Raw genomic sequence first — 21,548 nt, forward strand, 5'->3', positions numbered from 1 at the left:
TCCCTGCTCTAGGAGATTAATTAATTAATTAATGTATTTATTTATTTGTTGAGTTTTATATACCGTCATTCAGTGAAGCCATCACAATGGTTTACAAGTTTCAAAAGGTATTCTTTTAACAAATGTGAATTAAGGGTTTATTAATTAATAGCATCTTCTCTGGCTCCCTGTTAGATGCAGTATACTGATCTCCTTTTTATATAGTGGGATTTGTCACATTAATGCTCTTTCTGTTTAGGTGTTCCTGATGTTCTCCTTGATTCTCCTTCTTTTTTTCTCTTTTGTTCTGTATTGGTAAAGGGGGGGGATTGTATTTTTTGTTTCCTTTGTTTTGATACTTATTCATTTCCTATTTTTTCTCCATTATATTTCTGTATGCAAAGTGAGGTACATTTTAAAAAAGAGCGCGCTCGCGTACTTTTGTTCGCGCACCAAGCGTGAACAAAAGTACGCCGGATTTTATAAGATACACGCGTATCTTATAAAATCTGGGGTCGGCACGCACTGTCCTTTCCCTCCGACGGAGGGAACTTTCCATTCACCCCCCTGCACCTTCCCCTCCCTTCCCCTACCTAACCCACCCCCCCGGCCCTATCTAAACCCCCTCCCTACCTTTATCTTAAAAGTTGCTATTGCCTCTGGGCAGTAGCAACTTACACAAGCCGCTGTGTCGGGGCACTCGGCCATGCCCCCGAAATGCCCCCGAGCCGGAAACACTCCCCGGACATGCCCCAAAAACGTCGCTCACTCCCCCCCAGGCAAGCCCCAGGACTTACGCGCGTCCCGGGGCTTGAGCGCGCTGCCGAGCCTATGCAAAATATGCTTGGCGTGTGCAGGGGGGTTTTAAAAGGGTTACGCGCGTACATTATGCGCGTAACCCTTTTAAAATCCGGCCCAGTGTGTATGCTTTGTATTGTTTAAAATCTAATAAAGTTTACAAAAAAATTGTCCTCGATATGTGTCTGTTCCTCCTTGAAGTTGCTTTTGCATGTGTAATAATTAGGTGGTGAGGGCAGCTGTAGAAGGGGTGTTGTAGACATCACCCCCTGGGGTGGCGCAGGATGGCAGGTCTGGAGCAGAGTGTGGGGAGACCGGTGAGACTGAAGCAAGGAACAAGTGCAGTCTGGGTTAGAGTTCAAGGATACAGTGCAGGCAGGAATGGAGTCCTAGAGCAGAGTGCAGACTGGAATGGAGCTGTGGAAGACTGGAACACCAGAACTGACTGGATCTGAGTGCGGGTAAGAGTGACCTGGAACAACTGGAACAGAATGGATCTGAGTGCGGGTAAGAGTGACCTGGAACAACCGGAACAGAATGGATCTGAGTGCGGGTAAGAGTGACCTGGAACAACTGGAACAGAATGGATCTGAGTGCGGGTAAGAGTGACCTGGAACAACTGGAACAGAATGGATCTGAGTGCGGGTAAGAGTGACCTGGAACAATCGGAACAGAATGGATCTGAGTGCGGGTAAGAGTGACCTGGAACAATCGGAACAGAATGGATCTGAGTGCGGGTAAGAGTGACCTGGAACAATCGGAACAGAATGGATCTGAGTGCGGGTAAGAGTGACCTGGAACAATCGGAACAGAATGGATCTGAGTGCGGGTAAGAGTGACCTGGAACAATCGGAACAGAATGGATCTGAGTGCGGGTAAGAGTGACCTGGAACAACTGGAACAGAATGGATCTGAGTGCGGGTAAGAGTGACCTGGAACAATCGGAACAAAATGGATCTGAGTGTGGGTAAGAGTGACCTGGAACAACTGGAACAGAATGGATCTGAGTGCGGGTAAGAGTGACCTGGAACAACCGGAACAGACTGGATCTGAGTACGGATAAGAGTGAACCGAAACAACCGGAACAGACCTGATCTGAGTATAGGTAAGAGTGAACTGGAACAATCGGAACAGGGACTACACAGAACATGAAACACAGAATGACCGAAGGGAGCTTAGGCAAGGAAGGCCTCGAGGGGCAAGGCAGAGAGAGAGAGAGGCCTAGAAACAGGGCGAGACCTAAGAGTCTCAGGGATAGGGCAGGAAGTCAGAAAACAGGAAGTCAGAAAACAGGGCAGAAGGCCCACAGGCCATAGGACAGGAACAGGATCAGAAGGCCCGCAGGCCACAAAGCAAACAGGGAACTGGGAACAGAAGGCCCAAGGGCCACAGGAGCAAGCAAAGCAGAACAGAGATCAGAAGGCTGCAAAGTGAGAGTGGCTAAAGCAGGGAGCCAGAGAAGGCTCAATGCCAAAGCACTGAGGGGAAGGATAGACAGGGTTAAGTAGGGCAGGAGTCTGGGTGTGGTGCAGGCAGGAGAGAAGGGCTTGGCCAGCCAGGGCTGAGAGCTCATGGAGGTCCTCTGGTGGTATGGAGGCTGTAGGCCAGGCAGAGGCCAGAGACAAAGGATGTGTTGGTAGTTCAGAGCCAGGTTCACCAGGGTCCTCTGGTGGAGGGGAGGCCATGCGGCGGACAAAACTGCAACAAATTAGCTCTTCCTCAGAGCTGCTTCTTGCTTTTCTGATGCTGACTTTTAGGTATAATGGGGCAATTGTGCTTGGTCAAGAAGCAGACAGTGTTATCTCACATCTTATCTGTTTCAGTAGCCAGCAGCTTAACCACCGTACACATGCAACAGGAAAACCAGAGCAAGACAGTCACCAAGGGGGCACAACCTGCTTCACTTGTTGTAGTGTCCCCTGTAGATGCACATCATAATCCTCTGAGATTCAGGCTATCTTGTGCAGAGTAACTCTAAACTGTCACAACTACATATTCTGAAAATGACTGCTTTTTAAAAATAAGACTCCCAGCAAGTAGCTGATGGGACAACAGTGTAATGGGTGATGCTTGCGCTCAGTTGACAGTTTCAAAGCAGGAGTAACATTGGCAGTTGGGATATCCTCCTCCCCCCCCCCCCCCCCCCCTCCGGACTCTTCATGCCTGACCCCGTTTGCCACTCCCTCACCAGGGCACTGGAAGGTTAATCCCTCCAACCCCAATTAACGACCAGACACCTTAGTTGTGATATAACAAGGGCTGCAGCTTTATTGAACAGTAACAAGAAGTAATACAAACAGTACCCGAGCCGTAGATATCACATGCGGTATCACCGCGCCGCCCCCGATCCACCCCCCCCACCATGCTCGAGCATGATGACCAGGGTGTATCCGGCTCACCCGCCGCATTCGACCAAGGGAGCCCCACCCCTGAGTGCTACCATGCCCCAGTGTCCCTTCAAGAACCGTCCTTACCAGGACATATTACAACGATTAGAGCGGCGGCATGTCAGATATCACCTTGGCCCCCCCTTGCCCCGGCTCGGGTATCCCGCTCCCCCCTTTACAGTCATCCCCAAGCTGTGACATTACATGCAACATTACATTAGAAGAATCACAGTCCCGGCCTCATCGTCTAACAAAAGCATTCTAACACTGTCTAATGGGTTACCAAACCCGCTCCTGACCATACTCGCATCGGGTGGGGGGGCGGAAATGCCGGGGCCACCGCAAAATGGCACTTCCCGGGGTGGCGGCCGAGATTCAAATAGAGCCGGCGCGTTATAACTACGTGCCGGCCGGCCATCACCCGCCATCTGGCGCAGGCGTGGCCCCCCCCCAGGAAACCCTGCAGACCCTCGCATGCGCAAACCTTTTCCCGACGCGGCACGAGGCCCGGTATCACCGCTGCCCCACCAGCCACTCGGTAAGCTACCCAAGGGCACGGCAGGTCGGAAGAAGGGGTCCCCCGCCCGTCGCCATGTTACTCGGCGCACCGGACGAGGGGGAAGGCAGGGGGCGGGGCTCGGTGCACGCATTAATTTAAGCTTGTCCTTGGTGCAATAACAATCCAGCTTTTCTATAGCTGCCCTCTCCCACATTATTCACCACTGATCTGTCCTTCCCTTTCACAGCCACAGGATTGGGCCCCAGGATGTGAGGGAGGGAATGGAGAGATGGTAGGTGGGAAGGAAGGAGAGAGGTGTGTTGAGAGGGGAAGGAGAGGAGAATCTTGGAGGGATAGGTGCTGCCAGGAGAGGGGAGGATACCGTTAGAGGAGCCTGCGGTGGAGGAAGAGGAGATTGAGAAGAAAAGAATGAAAAGCAGAAAAAAGGACGGTGAAATAAGTTAAATAGAAAAGGACAATTGAGAACAAAATATATATATATATATGTTTAATCTTTTTTTTTTTTTTATTAAGCAAGATTAAAAAAACAACAGAGATACAACTATAAAATGGCCAAGGGTGGAGTTACTCTTCACCACCATCAGTGCTAACAATAACTTTTTGTCACCTTCATTACCATAAATACAGAATTCCCATTACAGATCACAGATACAGTGTTCTGCCTCCTTTTCCCATCCCTCCAAACTGCTCCCACAGCCCTCTGCCCCCCCCAATTCCTCCTCTATCTGCCATTCCAGCAAGGCTTTTTTTTTTTTAAAGTAGTTTAGGAAAACAAAACAAAAAAAAAATATATATATAGTCAGACATAAAAAGGGTGGAAAACTTACTTTTTAAATTGTTCTACAGTATTTTCTAAAAATTACCATAAAATACTGGAAGCCTCGCATACAGCGTATCACTAACCCCTGACATGCCCTCAGAGGTAAGAAGTGAGCTTTAAGACAAAATCTGTAGAGTGATGTGAAGAGGACCAAAGCAGAAATGGGGCCAAGGGCACTCGCTCCCTGACCTGGAACTCCAACATCCTCACCAAGGAGCAGTAGCCATCAAAATAACTTTTCATAAAACATGCTCTCTTAAGTTGTGTGAGAGGTGCCTTAAAGTGGGGGTTATGTTATATCATAGAACACACACAATCTTATAAAAGCAAAACTTAGGGCCTCATTTTCTAAAGTATCGCAGGCCTGCGATACTTTAGATAATGAGGGGCGGGGGGTCGACCCGGGGGGCGGTCCTGCGCTAGCCGGCAGCGATCGTACCGCCGCGGTGCAATCGCTGCCGGTTTAGCACCCAATAGCGCCACCATAGAAGGCGAACTTGGACGCGAAAAGGCCCTTACCTTTTCGTTGTCCGCAGCATCTTCGCGGAGTCGGCCCTGGTGACGCCCCGACTCCTCCTCTTCTGGGGCTGACTCCGCCCCCATCCTGGTATCGCACGCGATAAGGGACTTTTCGCGTGCGAAACGTCCCTTACCGCATGCGAGTCACTTGGAAAATGAGGCCCTTAGTTTGCTAAATATAATAAAAAATATAGTATAAAATCAGCAAAGAGATACAATATCAAAGTAAATAGCAATAAAACAGCCAAGTAAAACATAAAACAATATAGAACTTAAAAGATTAAAACTAAAAGTGACATTTCATAAATGATCCTAAAATACGTCAAAACACCTGTTCAGTCTTCCTCCTTTCTCCTAGAATAAGCTATTCTGGAATCCTTGTAACCTAAAGCAGAAAAGTCAGCATGTTAATACATAAAACGGTAAAAACATAAAATGAACTATATCAACTCTACAGTTCATACATAAAACAGTAAAATAGAGCATAAAAACAGACTTTAGGACTGATTGGAGTATGCCTCCTTAAAAAGCCATGTTTTTAAACCTTTCTTAAACTGTTTAAAATTCACCTCCATTCTGATCTCTACCGGGAGCGTATTCCATATAATCGGGTCTTCAAGTGCAAGGGCTCTATCTCTCGCTTGATTCAAACGAGCTGATTGAACTGAAGGTATCGTCAATAGCCCTTTATTAGCGGAACGCAGATTTCTCTGCGGGACGTGTAGTTTAATAGCTGCGTTCAGCCAGTCTACCTGGTCTCCATAAATCAACTTATATAAAATACAGAGAGATTTAAATTTGACTCTATGTTCTATTGGTAACCAGTGCAACTGAATTAAAGTTGATGTAATATGTTCGCTTTTCCTTTTCCCGGTCAAAATGCGTGCTGCCACGTTGTGAAGTACCTGTAAAGGTTGGGTAGTGGAAGCAGGTAATCCTAATAACAAGGAGTTACAATAATCCAAACTACCAAATAGCGGTGACTGTAAGACTGTGCGAAAGTCATTCAGCTCCAGTAAGGGTTTCAGTCGCCGTACAATTAATAGCTTTGCATATCCTTCTTTTACTTTTGTTGCCACGTGTTTTTTAAAGCTAAATTCTGAGTCTAGAATTACGCCCAAATCCCTGATATTATCTGCAAATTTGACTATGGTATTGTCCTCTAACACGATCTGATTACATAAATTAATCAAAATAACTTCATAAAATGCGCTTTTTATGACCTGGTAATTTTCTCCTGCTCCTTTGGGTTTCCAGCTCAATAAGATCCGGGGGCAAGAGGGGATCTGCTGCCATGAGCCTTCATTCACAATTACCTGCAGAATTTTCCCTTTTATATATCTCCTCTGAACTCCCCTAGCCCATTTATTGGAATGATAGTCCTGGACTGGGAGGCAGGCATCAGGGCTCCTTCCAGAACTTCCTCTAACGTTTTCCTCCCTCTCCTCCTTTGAGTGTCCACCAAGTTTCTTTCCTCCCCGAAGCTTCTTCCTCTTCTTTCAGCCTGCACCCCCTCTAAGCTTCTTCCCCAAAACTTCTGCTGCTCTCCTACCTCCTTTATGCCCATTCCTTCACCAGGTTTCTTCCCTTCCTCCAGTTGCTCTTCCTCCCTGCTTACGTCCTTCCCAGTTTCTTTCCTCCCTCTAGCTGCTCTGCCTCTTCGGCCTGCTCCCAACTACGCTGCCCCCCTCTTGGCAGCCTCTCCACCTAGCTTCTTCCTTCTACCAGCAGCAGCTCATCTCCCTTGGTCCAGGCCTGGGCTGAGGTACCGGTGCCCTCAGTCCTGGTGCAGTAAGTGACATCTGCCCTCAGCTTGGGCCCAGCTACAGCAGTGCTGGCTCTTCACCCTTCTTCTGAAGCCCACATTACAATGGCCTCTTTCCCTTCCCATTTCTCCACAGTGTTCCTGATTCCCGCTGATAGGGAAGCACCTGGCTTTGGGAGGAAGGGGGTGGGTGGGTGGGTGGGAAATCTCACGGACTGCCCGGTGCCCCTACCCCTTATATTATCAGTTTAGCCACCTGCACCACTAGTCCCCATCTGTGATGTGTGTCACAGACAGACAGACTTGTAAACCCTAGCAAATCCTTCTTCCTACCCACAGGAGTGGGCTAAAAGATGATGGTTTTTCTTTAAAAAAAAAAAAAAAAAAAAAGACAAATGCTTGCCCGTGATAATTTGGTGGTGTGGATTTAAATAAATAACTCCATGTCTCAGCTGTATTCCTAAAATGGACAAATGAATTGTGCGAACAGCTAAGCATTGTTCCAGAGGTAGGAATGAGAGGTGGAAGCAGAGAAATTGCAAATCTAAATAATCCAGTTAAACACAGTACAGTTACTTGTTTTCCAGTTACCTTTCTTATTATACATTTTACAACCCTGATGCCGTATATGAGATAAATACATACCTTCTTATACTAAAAAGAAAATATATTTACACGGGAACACACCTTTTTCACCAGCTGCAAATGACGTCAGGTAAGTATTACTTTGCCCTTTACACAAGGATATGGTGTCACAAAGGTGACCTTTCTAAGAAAACCTATAGTTGGTGTTTCAGATCCGATATTTCTTCTTACAAAGACTGCCCAGAATTCATAGAGGGGTAATCCCGTAACTTACAGATAAGTACTCTATAAAAATTCTTCCAAGTAGACAACAAAAGAATATAATTGGCAATCATCATTATTGTCACCAACTATATTATTTTCTCTGACAGATGTGCACAGTTATACTAATGAAATGTGTGGTTATAATAGCCACACATCCGTGTCACTAGAGGGCACTGTAGATAGTAAGTATTTACTGAATCCTAGCAACTACCAGGTCACATTAATCAAACGAGTCTCACTTTACTTTAAATTTGTAATTCTGGCTGGAACTGTGCACGTGCGATCTCCACTCTTTCCTCTTGCAGAACTGATTATGAAGCTCCATCTTCCTCAGCCCATCCAACTGCTGTTTACATCAGCTCGTGCAGCACGATACAGTGGCTTTCACTTACCCATTTCATCCATCTTGTGCTACTCACATCATTTAGCCCGGTCACAAACTGTACCTTCAGCATCATTTCAGAATCCCCTGATGCACGTCCCATCACAGCATTCTGTCTTAGATAAATTATCTTAAATGTTGTAGGCAAAACTTCCAACACTTTCCTTGCCCAACTGGATCTGCCTTAAAACTCCTTCAGGCGCAGACTGATGGGTACTTTATTCCCATGCACCTTCAATATTTCAAATGATATCCTCAGCAGTATTCTCTCCTGACTTTATCATAAATGTTGCCATTTCCCCTGCTTCACAGTTTCCACTTGAATGTCCTGATGAAGCTGGAGAACTCCTATTATTGCATGGGTTTTCCTAGTAGTCCCAGGAACATCAGGAATTTCTTTGTCCCTAGGGTGAGGTATGAGGTAGGTGCTGCTGCTGTGTTTTGTCATTTCCATATCTTTGCCTTGCTCAGCAAGCCTGGCCTGGCATGTTTCACGCTGGGTCTGCGATTCCTCCATTCCCTTCTTGGCAAGAGAGCAAACTCAGGTGAGGAGGCGGAGTTATGTAAAATGGACTCGGATATACCGCAGCACAAATTTCAATCAAATTCCAAATCCTATTCACAGATCTAGCTCTGGATCCTGGTTTGTAATGCCAGACTGAAACCCACTGGCCACCCTTCTAACAACGTACAAGAGTGAGAGGACTGGGGGAACCCCCTTATCACAAGGGCTAAGCTAAGGGATGATGTTATTCTTTAAAAAAAAAAAAAAATAAGGGGACAAATGCTTGTCAGTGATCCCTGGTTGGCACAGATTTACATAAATAATTCCATCTTTCAGCTATTACTAAAATGTACAAATGAATTATGCCGATACAGCTAATGGCTGTCCGGGAGGTAAGGATGAGAGGCTGAAGTAAAGAAATTGCTCATCTAAATAATTCAGGTAAACACAGTACAGTTACTTTGGTTCCAGTTACTTTATTTTTAATGCAAAATTTACAATTCCAGTGCTTTATGTGAGAAAGGAACATGCCTTCTTACAGTAAAATGAAAATGTATTTTACATGGGAATGTATTTACACATAAAACTACTGCGGGATTTACTAAAAGTACCACATTTAGTAAATCTCATGGTAGTATTCTGTGTATTCCAGGCCACAGCAACGTGCTCTGGTGGCCCCCATGATCTGGGGTTGCTATATTTTAAAGGGGATTGCCTGGCTCCCGAAAAGCCCCTCCAACCCTGAGTAAAAAATACCTGGGGATCTAGTGGGACCCCTTTTTTTCCCCAACCTTTATCCTGGATCCTCAAGTATATAAACGTTGAAAGTAAACTGAAGGCCCCTCCAGACCCCTCCCCCTCCCCCCCCCATAAGGAAGGGCTGCCCCCTTATAAAACAAAACAATCGCACCCTACCACTCAAAGCTTACTTGTAATCTCTGGTGATATTGTGGGAACAAAAAAACAACCCCTGCTGGCTCCTGGCCTTCCGGCTCCATTTTCAAAATGGCATCAGCACAGGGGCAAAGGTGTGCCAGGGGTGGGCTGCGACAGCCGTCACCCTTTTCAAAATGGAGCTGGTGGGGCAGTGGGGTGGAGGACTCCTGCCCCCATTACACCACCAGGGATTATAAGTAAGTTTGGGAGGGGTATTCAGTTTACTTTTAACTTGTATACGTGTGAGGGTCCAGGAGGAGGTTTGGGAGTAGGGGGGGATTTTTTTTTTTTTTTTTACTTAGGGCTGGAAGGGCTTTTCTGGGTCAGGTGGCCCCTTAAGCGCTGATCCTGGGAGCATCAGAAAGTGCATTAACCTCCCCTGGGGGCACCGGAATGCTAACATTGGAAAAGATAAATAGGAAACGGTTATTTACCCTTTCGGTTAATACTAGGTCCGGGGGATGCTCCTTGACACTAACAGGTGGTAGGTTTAAAACAAACCGGAGAAAGTATTTTTTTTTTTTCATTCATCACGAAATTAAGCAGTGGAATTTGTTCCAGAAGACGTGATCTCAACAGTGCTGGATCCAGGTTTCCCTGGTGCAGTGATGCATAATGGCTGGCAATGCCGAGGCTGTGCAGAAGAGCTCAATATCCCTTCATGTATATGCTAGTGATGACTTAATAAGGTAATACATCAGAAAGTGGGCTGAAAGGCAACGCATAGGCAAGTTGTAAACATAAATTAGATAAAACCGGTCGTAACCAGTAGTTGTTTACCTCTAAAAAGACTGTTGGATTGCACAAGTAAAGGTCAGCGTATGACTAATTAATAATTATCAGGCCAATGAATATCTGCTGCAGTTCCCGTTTTTGAACCAATCAGGCTTTTGATGCAGTTCTGTATTCTTGGGGAAATAATAAGCGTATCTGGGAAGTGCTAGGAATAATCATGAGAGAGTATAATACGTGTGTCGGGGAGGGTGAGTCCTGGGGCTGTGGTGTTGTGTTGTTACTAACCCAGCAAGTGGGTATGGGCTGGGCCCCCGCCGACAGCTGGCGGATACGCCATGGCTGGGAACTTCACCTATAATCAGCCTCTTCTGCTGCAAGTTGAGCCCTTGGGTTCAGAGGTCGGCAGGACTTAGGTGAAAGTCCACAGCAGGAGGCTGCACATGGGTCAGGCAGGCAGTGGCCCGATGGAGGCCAGGCAGGCAGAGGTCAATGGGTTGAGGCAGGCGGAAGGCAGGTAAGGCATGAGGCAAATCAGGAAGAGAAAAGCAGGCAGGACTGGAGCAAGACACGCGGCAAGCAGGAGCAGGACAGGTAGCAGAGCAAGGCAGGTAGGAAGCGGAGCAGTATCTGACATCAATGAGAGCAGGAGGACCCGTTGCTGAGGCGCTGTCTTGCTTCTGGCTCCCGTTTCAAATAGCCTGCCGGAGGGCTCTTAAGGATGGGGAGTATGGGCTCATGCGTGCCTAGGGAGCAGAGGCGGTGGTAGCAGGACGATGGCTGCGTCCTGCCGCGAGGATGTTGAAGGATCCCGGGGGTGAGTGATGCCAGGCGCGGCGGCCAACCGTTACAACCTGACATTTGATTTGTCTATTCTCTTTATGTATCCTTCTTTGGTATAAAGCAGAAGTAATAAAAAGTATTTGTATAAAAAGTATAACTGTTTGACTTGTTACTGTGTATGCTAAGACTGCTTCCCCAATCTTGGCTGAGCAATCTTCCTGTACATACAGTTAATAAAAAGAGGAACTTAAACTGCAGGAATTTCTGGCTGCATCATTTTTATTTTTCAGTCTAATTATGGGACAAAAAGGGAACAAGGGAATAAACCCCCCCCCCCCCCACAGCAAGCAGCATAGCAGGGTTTAAAAAGGGGTCGGACAAGTTCCTGGAGGAAAAGTCCATAAGCAGTTATTAACTAGGTGCCTCTGGGAAACGCAGTACTCATTGTGGAGAGGGAGCAGCAAGAAACTGGATCTACTTTTTTGGGAGGGGCAAGTGTTTGAGACAGGATGCTGGCCTTTATGGAACTGGGTCTCACCCAGCATGAAACTTATGTTCTTATGTACACCAGTAAATAAAACACATTCCACTGAAGTACTGAGAAGAAATGTGTTTGCATCCATGGACGGGAGGGGGTGGGGGGCCTGTATCATTACACAAGGAGCTACCACTGCCTCTTCCCCATGCTGATTCCTCCTGTCACTTGCTAGCCTGAAGGCCATGGCCAGTAAGGAGGAGGGAGGGCCTGGATAAGAGTGAGTGTTTTCTGCTGGAGGAAGAGAATAGCCTGGAGCAAGACTCTTGTGGTTAGGGCCTAGGAGGAAGGGGCAATCTGAATGCTGCCAGGAAGAGAGGGGGCAGGGTTGCTCTATCCAGCATAAAGCTGCCCAGGCTATGTAGCCTCCACAAAAGAGGCTTGAATTGCCGTGGTACCCGTCAAGAAAGCCTATTTTAGGATTGCCTCAATTTTTCTCTCCTGAGGACCCTCCAAAGCCATTCCTCTCTCTACAGGGCATCGTGGTCTTTCAGGTTACCACTGACACCAAAGCATCCACCCATGGTATTCGTAGTGGACTATTTTTCTTCTCCACAGGGAGAGGGTACAACTTCCCTATAACCCTGCCTCCTATAAGCCCCCATTGTGGAGCATCTTATTTCATAGAAACACAGAAATTATGGCAGAAAAGGGCCAAAATGATCCACCCAGTCTGCCCAGCAAGCTTATACCAGTATCTGCTGCACTGTGCAGATTACCCCCATCCTTATCAGTTTCCCAGACTGTGAAAGTCAGGGCCTTCGGATGCTTTTTGAATCCAATTTCCCTTAACCGTTGCTGTGAAAGCAGAGAGCAACGTTGGAGTTGCATCGGTAGTAAGCGCCGCATCAGCAGGTTACCCCCATGTTTATTTGTTCCCCAAACTGTAAAAATCAGGGCCCTCGATGGTTGCTGTCTGAATCCAGTTCCCCTTTTCTCACTGCCATTGAAGCAGAAAGCAATGATGGGAGTTGCATTAACAGTATCAAGGCTTATTTGTTAAGGGTAGCAACTGCCACACCAGCAAGTTATCCCCCAGTTACCCCCATGCACTCTTTTTCTTATTCCCATCCTCTAGCCTTTAGGGATCCACAGTGTTTATCCCATGCCCCTTTGAATTCCTTCACTGTTTTCATCTTCACCACCTCCTCCGGAAGGGCATTCCAGGCATCCACCACCCTCTCCGTGAAGAAATATTTCCTAACATTGGTTCTGGGTCGTCTTCCCTGGAGTTTCACATTCATGACCCCTCGTTCTATTGATTTCTTTCCAACAGAAAAGGTTTGACGATTGTGCCTCATAAAAGCCTTTCAGATATCTGAAGCTCTGTATCATATCTCCCCCTGCACCTTCTTTCTTCCAGGGTGTACATAATTCAGATTCTTCAGGCTTTCCTCATAAGTCTTCCATTGCTGACCCCTCACTATTTTGGTTGCTCTTCTTTGGATCGCCTCTATCCTGACTTTTTCCTTTTTGAGATACGGGCACCAGTACTGAATGCAGTACTCCAGGTGAGGCCTCACCATGGATCTGTACAAGGGAATTATCACTTCTTTTTTCTTACTGGTTATTCCTCTCTCTATGCAGCCCAGCATTCTTCTGGCTTTAGCTATCGCCTTGTCACATTGCTTCTCTGCCCTCAGATCGCCAGACACTGTTACCCCAAGGTCCCTCTCCTAGTCCATACACATTAGTCTTTCACACACCCCCATCACATACAGCTCTTTTGGATTACCACACCCCAGATGCATGACTCTGCACTTCTTGGCATTGAATCCCAGCTGCCAAATCTTTGACCACTCTTCAAGTTTTCTTAAATCACTTTTCATTCTCTCTACTCCTTCAGATGTGTCCATTCTGTTGCAGGTCTTAGTATCATCCGCAAATAGACAAACTTGACCTTCTATCCCTTTCACCAGGTTGCTCACAAAGATATTGAACAGAATCAGTCCTAAAACTGATCCCTGTAGCACTCCACTTAACACCGTTCTTTCATCAGCGTAGGTTTCATTTATCATTACATGCTGTCTCCTGTCAGTCAACTAGTTTGCAATCCACGCTACTACCTTGGCACTCACACCCAAGCTACTCATTTTGTTCACGAGTCTCTTATGTGGGACTGTATCAAAAGCTTTACTAAAATCCAAGTAAATCACATTGAGCGCTCTTCCCTGGTGAATCCATGCTGTGTCAGGTCAAGCAACCCACCGGATTGTAGATAGTTCACTTTCCTTTCCTTCAGCAGAGTCTCCATTAATTTTCCCATCCCTAAGGTGAGGCTAACTAGTTTCCAGCCTCCTCTCTGCTTCCACTTTTTTGAAGCAGGATCACCACCGCTCTTCTTCAATCTTGTGGCACCACTCCCGTTTCCTGGGATCTATTGAACAGGTCATGAGGCGGACCAGCCAGCACATCTCTGAGCTCCCTCAGTATCTTGGGATGAACCTCATCCGGGCCCATGGCCTTGTCCACTTTCAGTTTTCCTAGCTCTTCCCATACATTCTCTTCTGTAAACGGAGTTTCGTCTACTCCACCCCCATCCACAGTCTTGTTAACTAGCGACTATCCTTCTCCAGGGTCTTATTTAGTGAACACCAGTCTGAAGTATTTGTTTAATATTTCGGCCACGTCTTCGTCTCTCTTCACAAATTGATCTTTGTCACCTTTCAATTTCACTATACAACTTTGGACCTTTTTCTGATGTATCTGAAAAATGTTTTGTCACCTCACTTTACCTCTTTGGCAATCCTTTCTTCCACCTGACTTTTTGCTTTCTTTCATCTCCTTCACTTTCACCAGATATTCTTCCCTGTGTTCCTCTTTTTGGGATTCTTTATTTTTCTTGAATGTTATTTTTGCTTTTATTTTATCAGCCACCTCCTTTGAGAACCAGATCAGTTTCTTATTTCTCTTGCTTTTGTTTACTTTTCTAACATATAGATTTGTTGCCTTTGTAATTGCTCCTTTTAGTTTGGCCCACTGTTGTTCCACCTCTCTCATTTTCTCCCAGTCTTCTAGTTCTGCCTCCAGGTACTACCCATTTCGACAAAGTCTGAATTTTTGAAATTCAAAACTCGGGTCTTCGTCTGGCTTCTCTGTACAGAGCTACTCCTCCCCCTTTTCTGTCCTGTCTGTCCCTTAATAAGTTATAGCCTGGTATATCCCAGTCATGAGAATCTGTGAACCATGTCTCTGTAACAGCAATAATGTCAAAGTCTGCCTCCACCATTAGGGCCTGCAAGTCTGGATTTTATTGCCCAAACTATGAGCTTTCCAATTTTTCTCCCTTGATTTTTTGCTTCCTAGACACCTTTTCTGCTTTGTTTTATGCTAACTTTGTTTTCTCCTCCCACTTCCTGTATTGCTTGGGGTTACATGTCAATTTCATTGGCCATCTCCTGCCACCCCCATTCTTTAGTTTAAATGTCTGATAATATATGATTCAAATTTCTCACTTAGTATCCGCCTTCCTGCTACAGACAAATGCAGGCCATCTTTACCATATTGCCTTTTATTGCTCCATACACAACCCCAGCCTCCAGTGTATCCAAAACCACTTACTGTACTCCAGGATTTGAGCCAGAAATTGAAATGATCATTCATTAGTGCCATCTATTTTAAGGCTTTGTGCAAGGGAAAGGCCCTTGGAGGCTTCCTTATCCCCTGGAGGACAGGATCTCTCTCCAGTAAGACTTCTGTCTTGGCAGCCGGTATCTTTAGAGCTGCCAACACATTGGTAATGAGGGCTGAGAGCTCTTCCTTATGAAACCTTACTAATATGGAATCTTCCTCTTCCAAGGAACATTGCCTCTTTTCTTGGGAGCTCAGAGGGTCCAACTAAGATCCAAATAGTCTACTCACCCAATTCCTTCAACAGAGTCAGTGGTGGCTATTAGGGCTGGGGAAGATGACACCCTAAGGTTGTATTTCGGATGTTTAATGGCCAGAACCTTTCTTTCTCCCCACTCTTGATCCACAGAGAAATGGAGCAGACCCATGGTGCAGAAGACCTGGTGCATCAACAATACCCGGAAACACCCGGATTGGGCTCCTAACAAGCCGCCTGGCAGCTCCTGCCTCAGCATGCCTACCGGGTGAGCAAACTTGCCTTCTGGGCCATCCCTGGGGCAACCCTACATGGAGGGGACTCTACCAGGCCTAGAGGCAATGGATCATATTCTCCAGCACTGATTGGGACTGAATCTGCTCCTAGCCCAACCCCTTTCTACAAGTTTTCCCATATTGGAGGTGAGTCCTTGCTGGGCGTATCCAGGGAGGTAGGGTCAGAATCCCATTGCAGGCTGGGCAGAACACATTTAGTAATGCTGGGGCCAAGAGCCAAGATATCTCCAAGAGCCAAGAGATATCTTGGCTCTCCAGGCTACGCATTTGTGTTCTTGAGCATTTTTTTTGTCCAGAGTAATTGAGCTAGCATCCAGCCAGCTGCCTGCAGTTAAATGCTGTATAATGTAATTAGCATGGCGCTGCATCCTCTCACTTCTTTTGTTCTCCTCAATTGCAGAACTCACCACCTCCAGGAAATCCTTTGCATCAGCAGGCCCCAGTCACATTTTCTGCACATGGTCCTCCTTCCTTAAATTTGCCATTGCTCTTTTTTTTTTTTTTTGCTTAATTCCTCCCAAACAAACCCAGGATGAGCAGAAGAGAGAAGCATCCTTGGAGACTAACTTGCTGGGGACGGATCCTCTTGGTTCCCTTAATCCTTAGAGAAAGGATCCTCAGTTCCCTATGGTTAAAGGGATCCACTCTTGGAGTGAACCCTACCAGGATCCTAGGTGGCCGCTCTGCTGGGGGAAGCAGGTCCAAAGGATCACACAAGTTCAACCAGCATTCTGGCTCTGGGAGACTCAGTACAGTCCATCTACAATCATCCACAGCTACAGCAGACAAGAGACTACTGGCAAGGGCCTAAGGCCACTCCTACCTTATAGCCAATAACAAGGTCTTGAAGGGGGTGTGCCTTGAGCAGCAGAGAAATCCCAAGTGTAAGGACTAGTCTAAGAAGAAGAAAAGGAATCACATTTTGTGCACATAGAAATCTTTGTTCAAACAAAGCATGGTTTGTGCTTGTTTTGTGTGCATAAAGTATGATTTATGTGCACAAAAAAAGCTTTCAGCACAGAAAACATTTTTGTGCAACTAAATCATATTTTCTGCACAAAACATGTTTTCTGCAAATAAATTCCAACTACCAGTCCCAGCACCAGAACTCATGCTCCTGTCCATTGATAAACAGTGGTGCTGGAAACTTTAGTCCACCTCTGACCAGGAGTAACATTTCCAGCGCTAGGAAAACATGAGTTAAGCCAGCACACCTTTCTGTGGTGGTGGGGGAGGGTGTAACAGTTAATGCCTTCATTAGCATGGGATTTCATGTGAGAGCACTAAGCAATGTTTCACATAGCATTTTGTAGCCTAATGCAATGAGAAATGTACAAAAAATTGGGTGCTCATATTGAGTGCCATTTTCCTAATGCACGCACATCCATGTGCCCTGTGCGCCCGATGCAAAATGCTAATTACAAAGAAATCGAAATGGCTTACAAAAAGGGCACCCTAGGGAGAAATGTGTATTTCTGGTGCTCAAAAGCATATTGCATCGGGCGCACAGACATCTAAATTGTGTGTTCCTAGCAAAAGTGCATTGCTTACATGAAGTTACAGAAATCTGCAATGCGTATTTACCAAAAGGAAAGGAATCATCTACGATTTTTAAGATGTCCTTTAGCTAATCATCAGGCTCTGTGCCACTAATCCTTATATACATTTTTTTTATTTTTTGTTCTAACCCCAAATAAAGAGATTAGTATAAGATTTAGTTAAATAACCCTGCTCTACAAAGGGCACATTTATCACAACATAGAGGACCAATTTTTTAAATATTTCTCATGAGTTCTTGACTGCAAATAAAGCTTACTCCACTTCCACAGCTGCAGTTTATTTTCCGGTATGAAAAAACATTCTTTGAGCGCCCAACTTTGGGCTGCTTTCCTGCATTGGGCAGTAATAGCTAGTCTTCGTTTACATGCAATTTAAATGCAATGGTGCGCATTTTAGACCCGCTAATCTCCTTGCTGCATTGGACGCTATTACTGCATGCCCAAAATGCACACCCAAGCGTGAGTAAACCCATGCACTAGACTGGGTGCACCTTATTGCAGCAGCCTGTGAGTGTTTAAAATTCCTTACTGCATCCGGCGTAGTCCTGCTCACAAAAAATGTGCATGCAACTGTGCGTAAAACTGTGCTCTGCTGACTGCACCTTATTATATCATTTCCCAAGGCACAGCTTACATTAACAAAGGTTGTGTGGCACACAAACTTCCACACAGCAGGCAGTACAGACATGGAGATTAATATGGCCAAAAGAAGGGGTAGGGAAGCACTGAAAGCCCCACTATCTCCCTTCCAAATGTTGAAAAAGGGAGGGAGGAGGCAGAGACACATTAACTTATCACAGTGGACCAACTCCCTCTTTATACAGGTGCAGGAAAAAGGTGATGTCTGTGTAGTGCAGGCAGCCGGCTCGGTGGCTGCCAGAGCGTGTTCAGTGCTGCTGCTCCCAACACTCAGAGTGAGTCACATCCACTGTTCAGTGCATGCTGTCCCTGCCTGATCAGCCAAAGAATAGGACAGAGGCTGGGAAGACCCTCAGGCTGATGCAATAATGTATGCTGGCCGCAGCACACGGCTCAACATGCGATTGGATGCGCGTTTTAGATGCACGTTCATAACTCCCGATGCACAACAGGAGTTAGCGCATCCAAAAGGTGCATCCAATAGAGCATGTAGCTAATAACACTCACACATGTAAATTCATGTTGAGAAAGGCTATTAGCTATTTCTCCCCCCTGCAAAATATATGTGTGCCTAATGCACACATTTTTACTTGCCACAATTAATTTTTGAGGAACCCAAAAGCTGTACAGAAAAGCAGAAAATACTACTTTTCCGTACTTTCTCCGACTTAATATCATGGCTATATTAAGTATGAGGAAGTGAAAATGTAGAACTGTCCAAAAAAAAAAAAGTGTGCCAGCGGTCAGGTTAGGAAAAGGGATGCTAAATTAACAACCGTCCATTTTCTTAACCTGTGGCTGTGCACAGGTCTATTTATTTATTTAGAAATTTTATATACCGTCATTCCATGCAAAGATCACAATGGTTTACAATAATATTCATAGGTATAAATCAGCAAATAATGATGGGTTACATAGCATGTATTCATAAACAGGAGTTAACATCTAGCAATTGAATTGTTCAAATACATATTAATAAAAGATCAAGGACATAAGATGTGAACTACAGAAATAAATAAAATAAAATAAATTTCACATATTATTCTGTGCGTTGTATTGAGCTTCTTACAATCTCTCCTTAAATGTGTTCCTCATGCATCAATTAAAATCTCAGGTCCTTCTTGTTATTGAGGATCTCTACATTCTGATGTTTTATGCTATGTTTTTAGCTCACATTTAAATCTCTTTCTATCTGGAATCAAACCGTAACATTTCAGGTAAAGAATTCCAGCAGTAGGAAAGGAAGAACTCAGCTGATTAGCGGCAGGAAGGAAGAGGCAAGAGAAAGCACCTCCGCCTCCTCTCCTCCCCAGTACTGGCAGGCTGACTTCAGGAGGTAGAAGGGAGGCCCCATTCAGGCTCAGCTGATTGGCGGCAGGCAACCCCAAATTAGGACAGGAAGGCAGCCCCGCATCAGATTGAATACTTTTCAGTTTACAATAAAAACGCTTCTGCCGTAGCTGTTTGCGCTGCTTCCGTACAATACTGGAGTGACTCAGAATTTGGATTTAATGATCGTACGACGAATCCACTTTTCGTATCTTTGCCACACGCCGTACTCGGGCAGTTAGACTACAACTCCCGGCGGTCGCAGCGTCCCCCAACCTTTACGTCATCCACTATTGATTGTTTAGGCCCGCACAAACTACGTATCCTACGTCGGACGTAATTTGTTGTGTTTTGGGAGGCGGCGACATGGCGGCGCGCTGGAGCAGCGAGAATGTGGTGGTGGAGTTCCGGGATTCGCAGGTAATAGCGGGGCTCGGTGGGCGGGAGGACAGAACCTGTTTGAGGATAGAGAGGATGCAAATGTCCCTGGCCTGCAGCCTAGACCGGCTTACGAAGCCCAAGCCTGGATCAGACTCCTGGCTGATTGGAGCATGCGTAATATGGCCAGTGCGTACGGAGCATATGTAGTGTGACTGTAATCCATTTGTACCTTGGTGCTATAGTTTTGGGCCGAGAGAGGAAATAGTGCTTCAGCTTTTTTCCCGCTTATCAATTAAAGCTTATCCCGCTTTAAAATTTTCAAAAGAATGGGAAAAGTGATTGCAGTGCAGTGGGGAGTGCCCAGAGCTGTGACCTCCTCCACTCCAGGGTTCAATTTCCTTATTCGTCAGCGCTGGGAGCTTGGGCAATGTCCATTTGCTCAAGCTGAAAATGTAAACTTTTGCAGGGACGGTCATTGTGATAGATGGTGATTGTCTGGATAAGTTCTTGGAGGAGAAGTTCATTACCTGTTATTAAGTTCACTTAGAGAATAGCCACTGACATTAGCAATGGTAACATGGAATAGACTTAGTTTTTGGGTACTTGCCAGGTTGTTATGGCCTGGATTGGCCACTGTTGCAAACAGGATGCTGGGCTTGATGGACCCTTGATCTGACCCAGTATGGCATTTTCTTATGTAATTGCTGTTTTCTGTAGATAGCATCTTAATAGTCTATGGATGGGTCATGATCACAACTCTAGTGTAGGAGCTACCTCAAAGGATTACAGTGTTTCCACCCCCAAAGTGCTTACTGTCATCTGTGATTTTATTCCGTAATCAAGTGAGTTTTGACAAATCAAAGCTGTGTGTTAAGACAAAATTGGTATAAGCTGAAAGTTTTGAATATGAATGTGCTAAGAAATGTTCCCCATTCAATGTGCAGGACCCCAAAGGTAGGCAGAGCTCTGAGGTCATGATGCATGGATGAGGACATTAGTTCTGGGAAGACGGCTTTACATTTATTTTATTTATTTAGACATTTTATATATGGTCATTCCATGTAAAAGATCACAACAGTTTACAAAAGTAACATTCATAGCTATAAATCAACAAGTAATGACATTTGTTAGGAACTGGTCAAAATTTTGGAGAAAGAGGTGCCTGTTCTGAAAGAATATGTTCCACCTTTAAATATGGTGGAACCCAACTGCTAATGTTGACATTTTAAAAAGGAGCTAGAGTAGCTTTTAAACTAAATGCTTCAGGATGAGGTATCTTTAAAGGATCCTGGCACAACTGGGAAGTTAGAATATCCTGATAGGCTGTGATAGAGGCAAAAGTAGCCCAGGTGTATTTAAATAAAGAGCAGGCAGAGAAAAATGATATCAAATTGCCCATTTCAATTACTAAGCAGGTTTCAGGAGGGACAGTAAGGCTGAGGCTCATCCACTTCTACAGGTACATTCAAAGGGTGCTACTGATGCAACCTTCTCAGCGAAACACAGTGTCTGTAGCGGGGGATACTTTGATCTGTATTATATGAATGTTCTAAAGATTCAGGAGTTCCTTCATTTATTAAAAATGAGAATCATATTCAATTTGTAAGCACATTTTTACTCAACTTAAAGGATGAGTACAGTCTCTGCACTCTATTGTTTCTTCAGTAATTTTGTTCTTCATAATAGGTTCTACAATTTAGCCTGGCACTAGTCTGTAGTTTCCCTGATCATCCCTGAAGCTATTTTAAAAACAAATGTTATGTCAACCACCCTCCTCCAATCCTCAGGTATCATAGCTGATTTGAATGAGAACTTATAGATTACTAATAATAAGGCTGCAATTTCATTTTTTAGTTCTTCAGAATTCTAGGGTGTATACCCTCCAGTCACTGCGATTTCTTACTCTCTAGTTTGTCGATTTTTTTTTTTTTTCTATTACAACTTCCCGGTTCACCATGATGTGATTCAGGTATCTGCCCAGTATCCTAACTTAGTAAAGACCAAAGCA

General features: G+C 45.3%; 1 protein-coding gene and 1 long non-coding RNA gene across 6 annotated transcripts in view; both read left to right on the plus strand.

Moving 5' to 3' along the window:
- The first annotated feature begins 10,742 nt into the window (after positions 1–10,742).
- Positions 10,743–18,859, plus strand: LOC115096116. Its single transcript, XR_003857976.1, has 3 exons — positions 10,743–11,009; positions 15,490–15,604; positions 16,033–18,859. It is a non-coding gene; the product is annotated as an uncharacterized LOC115096116 (long non-coding RNA).
- Positions 18,860–19,452: 593 nt separating this feature from the next.
- WDR59 (WD repeat domain 59) overlaps positions 19,453–21,548 on the plus strand; it is a 283,191-nt gene continuing 281,095 nt past the window's right edge. For all 5 annotated transcript variants that reach the window (XM_029608874.1, XM_029608875.1, XM_029608876.1 and 2 more), the window contains exon 1: positions 19,453–19,579. In XM_029608874.1, the coding sequence (XP_029464734.1) occupies positions 19,526–19,579 (54 nt within the window). In that variant the 5' untranslated portion in view covers positions 19,453–19,525. The remainder of the gene's footprint in view (positions 19,580–21,548) is intronic.

This window comes from Rhinatrema bivittatum, chromosome 7 (assembly GCF_901001135.1).
Source record: "Rhinatrema bivittatum chromosome 7, aRhiBiv1.1, whole genome shotgun sequence".
Lineage (NCBI taxonomy): Eukaryota > Metazoa > Chordata > Amphibia > Gymnophiona > Rhinatrematidae > Rhinatrema > Rhinatrema bivittatum.